Below are 7,344 nucleotides of genomic sequence, written 5' to 3' on the forward strand. Positions count from 1 at the left end.
GGCTCACAGTAAAACTCAGTATATGTTAGATACCATTATAAGTAGTTCAGTTGCCTAGCTCTTTCTCTTAGTATCACAGCAAAATAGTCCAGGAGAATATATATTCCATGCAAAAACTAACTGCTTGAAGCCCCATAATGACTCCTCAGTCCCCCAGTTTATAAAGTGTTCATTACCAAATGTGCTTCCCTCATTTATACAGTTATTCTTTTCTGATAACTTCCCCAAAATGTGCTCTGTTTTTCCTTCGAAATGTTCTCTCAAAAATTCCTGCAGCACTCAGTCTACATTTCTGGTTTCTTTCCATCCTATAGAATGCCCTTCAACTCTTAGATTCCCTTTCCCCTTTCTTTGACACTAATGTCTCCTTTCTTCTGAAGTCACCAAATGCTTAGTTGTTCCCCCTCTCAAAACAGCTACCATGTTTCCCTCTTAGGGGTCTCACTGCTCTCCCAATGGTATGTGAGGGGCAGCTCAGGGTGAGGGAAGGGACTGAAGTAGGGAGGGTTCTTTAACAGTGTTTGGACTCATAGGGAGACCCAAAGGAGTGAAGGAGCAAGATGTGTACATCTGTGATTATCGGCTTGACAAGTCAGCACACCTGTTTTACAAGATCCACCGGAACCGCTATCCCGTCTGCACCAAACCCTATGCCTTTGATCACTTCCCCAAGAAGCTCACTCCTAAAAGAGATTTCTCAGTAAGTCCCCTTCCTCTCTTCACTGTACGTGTCAGGACAATCTAGTTCATGCATGGAATTCACAGAGTGAGAATTTTCAAGTGGCTCTCTGCTTCTTCATCCTGTTTCCATCCCAAACTGGTAAACTCCCTCTCTATTTGGTATGTTTGAGCAGCAAAAATGCATTTATTCTGCATTTCCTGGCATGGGCTGTGCCTCAGGGAATTGTTGTTATACTTCAGTTAGGTTTTCCTCTTTTTTCTCTCTCACCTCTTTACAGCCTTTGCCCTTGAGCCTCATATCATAGTTTTTTGTTATGTTTTTCACACCCATAATTTTCAGAAACAAAAAGAATATCAATAACATTGAGAAACCTTTGGTGAAAATAATTCAGTGCTTTTTCTTTTTTATACCTGGATTTAAAATATAAGACATTATCATTATATAAAATTTGAAAAGTACAGAAGCATTAAGAAGAAAAAATTATTATCTTACTACATAGAAAATAACCACTGTTAACATTTTTATTTTCAGCCCTTTTCCTATGTGTTATTTTTTCTTTCAAATTGTGAACATATTCCTTCAGTTACATTGTGCCGTTTGTCATCATTTCATAAAGGTTTTGGTTATCCATGTATTTGCTATAATGAAACCCTGGACTAAATTCCTCATCCATGAGTCTTTTTTCAGTGGGCCTGTCGGAATTCAGAGCTGTCATCCTGGAATGCTTAGAAATAGTCTTAACCAGAAAGCAAACCTTTATGTTCCTATTTTTCCTAGTATTATTTTTAGATTTCTCTAAATCATATTTATTTTATATTCTTTCTGCTCACCACCAAGCCCTGCCTCTCATCTAGAATTCTTTGATCTTGCTTGCTCAGTCAGCAGCTCACTGATCAGCTTTGAAACCCCAACCTTAACTTCTTAAAAGCTGGGATGGGACAAAAAGAATTTTGAGCCTATCCCTTCTACTATCATTCTAGGCTTACAAAATGCTAAAAACCAGTGTGGCCTACAGATGATTAGAACTAAACTTCTGACCTTAACACAGTCACCCAACTTAATAAAGGTTTTAGCCCAATAGCCCAGTTATTTTCTTTCTTTATCTCCTTACCTCCCCACCTCCCAACCTCCCAACCTCCCTTATCCTGAGTTTGCCCCAGATCATCTGTATCAGCTTTGCCAGCTTCTGCAGTACACTTACCACTTCCATTTCTTCTCTGCAGCCTCATTATGTCCCAGACAACTACAAGAGGAACGGAGGGCGGTGAGTCCCATGGGGGATGTAAGGAGCCTAAGGGATTAACCAATAACTTGAATGGAGCAAGAGAACGACCACCTACCCACTCAGCCGCACACCTAGGATTGGGGAGTCTCTGACAAAGTAGACCAATATAGTGCCAACAGTAATATAGAAGAACTAGACTTCAGTAGGTGTGGTCTCGTTATGGAGCCTTAGTTGGGGCAGGGAGGGAGATTTGTAAGATTAGAGATAGAGAAAGGGAAGGATTTGGAACAGAACTCCAGACAGATTTGGAAAAATCTTTTTTAGGTTTCTGCAAGTTTTCCCTATTACCCCAAGGTGTATCAGCTCTTAGGACTTCTGTCAAGGAACAGAAGTAGCTAGAAGTGCACGGTTTTAACTGAGCAGTTTGGGCTCATAGTTTTTATTTGTGCTATTTTGTACACAGAGGTGTATTCTTAGAGAAAGTACCGAAGGCTTTTCTTCAATTTCCTTTTCTGTTGAATGGTAGCGTAACAATTACTTTACCTACATCAATAGCTTACCATAAGGAAATCAACTATATTTCAATATTAGAAAAATAAAATACCAGATAATAGATGTGAGAAGAAATTTAGGAAAAGTAAAAACTCTATTTAAATGCTCATTTTAGTTGGACTATTGGTATCACAAGGTTGTGCCATACTTCTGTGTACTCATGAAGCAGTCAGAGCTAGCTAAGCGTTTTACCAGCTCTGGTCTGTTTTGTGGATTCCTGAAGGAAAGAAGAAAAATTGAATTTTGTAAATAGAAATTAAATTTCAGAGAAAGGTAGTGGTTTTTTTCAAAAAATAATAAAGTGAAGACCATAGCCAAGTTTCTTACCTCTTGACCCAAGGCTCTAACAGCTAGACTGCAGGATCTCAAGCCATCTCGAGGTCTTTTCCCTTCATTCCCCTTCCATCCCCAAGTGCCCTGCTTAGCCTTCCTCTCTAAATTCACATATCTTTCTGGCAGGTCATCCTGGAAGTCTGAGCGCTCAAAGCCACCCCTGAAAGACCTGGGCCAGGAGGATGATGCTCTGCCCTTGATTGAAGAGGTTCTGGCCAGTCAGGAGCAAGCAGCCAATGAGATACCCAGCCTGGAGGAGCCAGAACGGGAGGGGGCCACTGCTGAAGTCAGTGAGGGTGAAAAAAAAACAGAGGAAAGTAGGCAAGAACCCCAAGCAGCTTGTACCCCTGAGGAACGACGGCATAGTCAACGGGAACGACTCAACCAGATCTTGCTCAATCTCCTTGAAAAAATCCCTGGGAAAAATGGTAAGGAGAATCAGGCTCATATCTAGGGTTTAAGATAAATGGGAAATCAGCAGAGAGGGAATGAGAAAGAGCAACTTCTAATTACTTGCTTAGAATGGAAAATATTCTTTAAAAATGGTACAGTTCTGGGACTTGCCTGGTGGTCCAGTGGGTAATCCTCCATGCTCCCAATACAGGGGGCGTCGGTTCAGTCCCTGGTCGGGGAACTAGATCCCACATGGATGCCACAACTAAGACCCGGCACAGCCAAAATAAATAAATTAAAAAAAAAAAAAAAAAAAAAGAACAGTTCTTGGGAATTCCCTGGCCATCCAGTGGTTAGGGCTCAGCGCTTCCACTGCAGGGGGCATGGGTTCGATCCCTGGTCGGGGAACTAAAATCCCACATGCTGCGCAGCACGGCCAAAAAAATGATAAAGTTCTTTCATGGGCCCGTGTTTAGTTATATCTTGGGAATGAAACTGGGAGGTGAGAGGATCTCCTCCCTGGAGAACAGCTTATTTCATTTGGGGCTGGAGGAAGGCCTAAATTGCTTATAGGTCAGAAGCGGAACCATTGAATTCCTGTGATCTCCTGAGAACTCAAATCTGGAATAAGGAGTGGGAAGGTAGTATTTGATGAGCCTCCTTGGTTCTGTTTTCAGCCATCGATGTGACCTACTTGCTGGAGGAAGGATCAGGCAGGAAACTTCGAAGGCGTACTTTGTTTATCCCAGAAAACAACTTTCGGAAGTGAACCTCAAAGAATGAGAACCTCAAGCATCTGGGATCCAGTGGAGCTAACAGTCCTGCCTCCTGTTCTCTGAGTGTAGACAGGGGTGGGAAGGGTCCGTCCAGCAAGGGGAATGGGGCCATGTCATTGACGTTAGGTACTTAGTAAACCTTGGAGCTAGTGGAGAGGAAGAGGAAGGGGATCTGTCTAAACAGTTCAGTTTTACTTGTTTTCCTCTCCATTGCTTCACCCTGAGGGTTAATAATGTAGGGTGGAGGGCAGAGCACATTGGGGATGACCAGAATCTTTTGGTACTTTACAGCACTTGCCCCTCCCCACAGCTTGGGTTTTTCTGTGTCATCCTCTGATCCTGCAGGCACTGCTAAGAAGCTGCTTCCTATACCCAGGTATAACTCAAACTCCAAAGGGATAGGGCCAGGATCCCCACCCCTACCCTGTCTGTTCTCTATAGGCTCCAAGAGCTACCTGAGACGTAAAACAGAAACAGTAGCTGGGCCTTGTTCCAAATCCCTGACTAGGAAAAGTTTCTCTCTCCTCTTTTCCCCAACCAGGTCAAAGTAAAATGTGAGTTGACAACTCAAAGCACTTGTAACTGCTGCCCCTCTCCCTACCTCTACTCCCCCAAATGGAATCATGGAATAGGGAAGGCCCCCATGGGGTCAGAAGGGCACAGTACTTATTGTAACTATTTTTGTTTTAACCTTCATAACCTGCCGAACATATTTTTTTCTAATGAGAAGCCCAGGCCCCCGCCAGCACACGTGCTGTTTATGCGCTATGGTTCTTGTGTGTCTGCTGTGCTGTGCGAATGGAGATTCATTTCAAAGAAAAATCATTTTAAAACCTACATAAAAATGAACTCTAACCACCCCCCAACAAGTCACTACATAAACTGTTGAGCAGTATTCACCTATTAGAGTATTTGTTGTGAGTATAGATTATCAATTGAAAACACTACTTCTTGTTTTACTTGTACAGTTTTCAATGTCCATCTCTTAAAGAGACAGTGTATTCTCCCCACCCCTAGTTCCATCTTTCCTCCACCTTCCTGATGACTTCATCTTCAGGAGGGATATCCAGGGTGTCACCTTCCTTCCCATTCTCTTGACCAGAAGTTACCAGATAATACTGTCTCTTTAAAAATAAAATTTAAAAAGCTTTGCTTTGTTGTCTTTTCAGACAGACATATGCATATACGTTTTAGGTGTTCTTATAAGAGAAAAGATGGTTTTTAAATGTGCCAAGTTGTGTGTGTATATATATATGTATGTATATATATATATATATATATATATATCTGCTGCGTGATTAGTAAGCAATACAATAGTTAAACATTTTCCCATTACTTTTTTCTAATATTGGACCAATGCTGTCCTAATTGTACATTTCCTCTTACGACGACGACGCTCTGACTTGTTTAGGTAGAAACATTGACCACCTTCCATTCCATTGAATCTTTCTTTTTCTCCTTTCTGTGTCAATCTTGAGAAAAAAAACAAAAAAAACAAAAGAGACAGGGGATGCCAAAGATCCCCTTGAGCAGAGAAAAAGCAGAATAAATATTTTATTAAAGAAAAAAGAGAATTAAGAAAATAGTTTGGAGTATTTTCTTACTGTAGAGAAGCACTGTACATTACTAAGAGACCTGGGTATAAGATACTCACGTGTGGAGCTGGGAAAATCGCATGTCCAAGCCCGTTTGAGTGGTTTCTTTTGGTTTTCATTGCAGGGAGCCGGGTGGGAGGGAGGTGGGAATAGGGGCACTTTGGGGGTCTCCTTTTAGTCAAAGCAGGAAAATGACAAGAAAGAGATTAAAAGTCAATATTTCCTTTAATAGTGTTAAACACTAAAATTTTAAAAAAGACTAAAAAAGAAAAAAAAACTTTGTAAAATGCGAGAACAGAAGCAAAAGACACTACGCTCTGTCATTTTATCTTTCTTTTGTTGAAAGACTAAAAACTGAAATGTTTTTTAGACAATCAAATGTTAGGTAAGTGCAAAAACTTGTTTTTTCTTACTGGTGTAGAAATTAATGCCTTTTTTTATTTTTCGGTTGTTTTATAATAACGAATAAAAAGAACCCCCTAGCTGCCAGGCGGGTTTTGGTGTTTGAAATGCGGGGCAAAGCACTACATCACTGCAAATAGATACAGAGTTAGTCTGCATGTCTGTAGGCTGTGTGATTGCGGAAAATATAAATGCTGCTAATATATTTCCTTTTTACAAAAGCATATCTAAATAGATGATTGTTTTGATGTTAATCTTTGTAAATTATGTATTACCAATTTTAACATTGGATGTAATTGCATAAAAAGCTTGCATCTCAATCCTTGAAAGTCTAGTATTAAATGGAAAAAACTTTTCCTAACTACAGAGTGGTGAGCTTGCTATTTTTTTCCTCTTTCCTATCCTCCATTTGTCTTTCAGGATCTTCTCCATCGTGTTTCCAAAGAGATCTGTTTAAAACCACATCATCATTATCCTGGGCCCCACGTGGGCACGCTAACTGCTGTTGACTATCGGATAAAGCCATTTCCTCAATATTAAAATCTTTTTGGTCTGGGCCCAGCCTAGCCAATCAGCATAATAATCTTCTACACCTCTACCCCTTGTAACACATAGACATCATAAGTTTATGCTACATTTTCTAGGCCACTATGTTAGACCGTTTCCACTGTAAGCAATTTACATGTATTCATTTATTTAGTCTTCACAACAGCCTTTTTGGTTGGTACCAAAACCAAATTTTATAGATGAGGAAACTGAAGCAACAGAGAGATTAAGTAACTCACCCAAGATCTTGTAGCTAGTTAATCCTCATAATAGCCCTGTGTAGTTACTATACCCATTTTTGTAGAAGCAAAAACTGAAGCTCTGGAAGGTTAAGTATAACTTGCCAGAGATCACCTAGTAACTAGTGTTGGAGCCAGAACTCCAAAATCTTTATGTTCATCTGCAAATAGGAAAGTGTCAGAAATAGCCAAAGCATGATCCTACTAAGGAAGATAAAACCATTCCTGCCAACAACCGAAAGACCTAACAAAATCTTGCCCCAGACAGGAGTCAGACATTTAGGCTTTGAGTCAGCTAGAATATAGTTGCACAGAAGCATCAAGACAGTTGACTGCAAGAGCTCAATCTCCACTCCTACAACAACTTGGGGTTCATCCCACTATTACCCAATAGTCTATTCATGGCTGCAAAAACAATACATTAGTAGTTAAGTTTTTTTAATCTTTAATTTTTTTAACCTTTAATATCCCTTTAATACCTACTTAGAGCTGTTCTATTCTAGATAATATGTAATGATAATAGTACAAAACTAATTTCATATCAATGTTTGTCCTATCTCAAGATGTCCTGCAAGGAGGTCCCCTGTTCTGTTACTTGAGA

General features: G+C 40.2%; 1 protein-coding gene across 11 annotated transcripts in view; it reads left to right on the forward strand.

Annotated features, from left to right (window-relative positions):
- ASH1L (ASH1 like histone lysine methyltransferase) overlaps positions 1 to 6,500 on the forward strand; it is a 210,429-nt gene extending 203,929 nt beyond the window's left edge. For 8 of the 11 annotated variants that reach the window (XM_082342010.1, XM_082342011.1, XM_082342012.1 and 5 more), the window contains 4 exons: positions 534 to 700; positions 1,906 to 1,946; positions 2,919 to 3,220; positions 3,863 to 6,324. In XM_082342010.1, the coding sequence (XP_082198136.1) occupies positions 534 to 700; positions 1,906 to 1,946; positions 2,919 to 3,220; positions 3,863 to 3,954 (602 nt within the window). In that variant the 3' untranslated portion in view covers positions 3,955 to 6,324. Of the gene's footprint in view, positions 1 to 533; positions 701 to 1,905; positions 1,947 to 2,918; positions 3,221 to 3,862; positions 6,325 to 6,378 lie in introns of those variants that run through there. The other 3 variants (XM_082342013.1, XM_082342015.1, XM_082342006.1) reach the window with 3 other exon arrangements.
- The last annotated feature ends 844 nt before the right edge of the window (positions 6,501 to 7,344 follow it).

This window comes from Balaenoptera borealis (assembly GCF_965194805.1).
Source record: "Balaenoptera borealis genome assembly, chromosome: 1".
In the NCBI taxonomy this organism is placed as follows: Eukaryota; Metazoa; Chordata; class Mammalia; order Artiodactyla; family Balaenopteridae; genus Balaenoptera; species Balaenoptera borealis.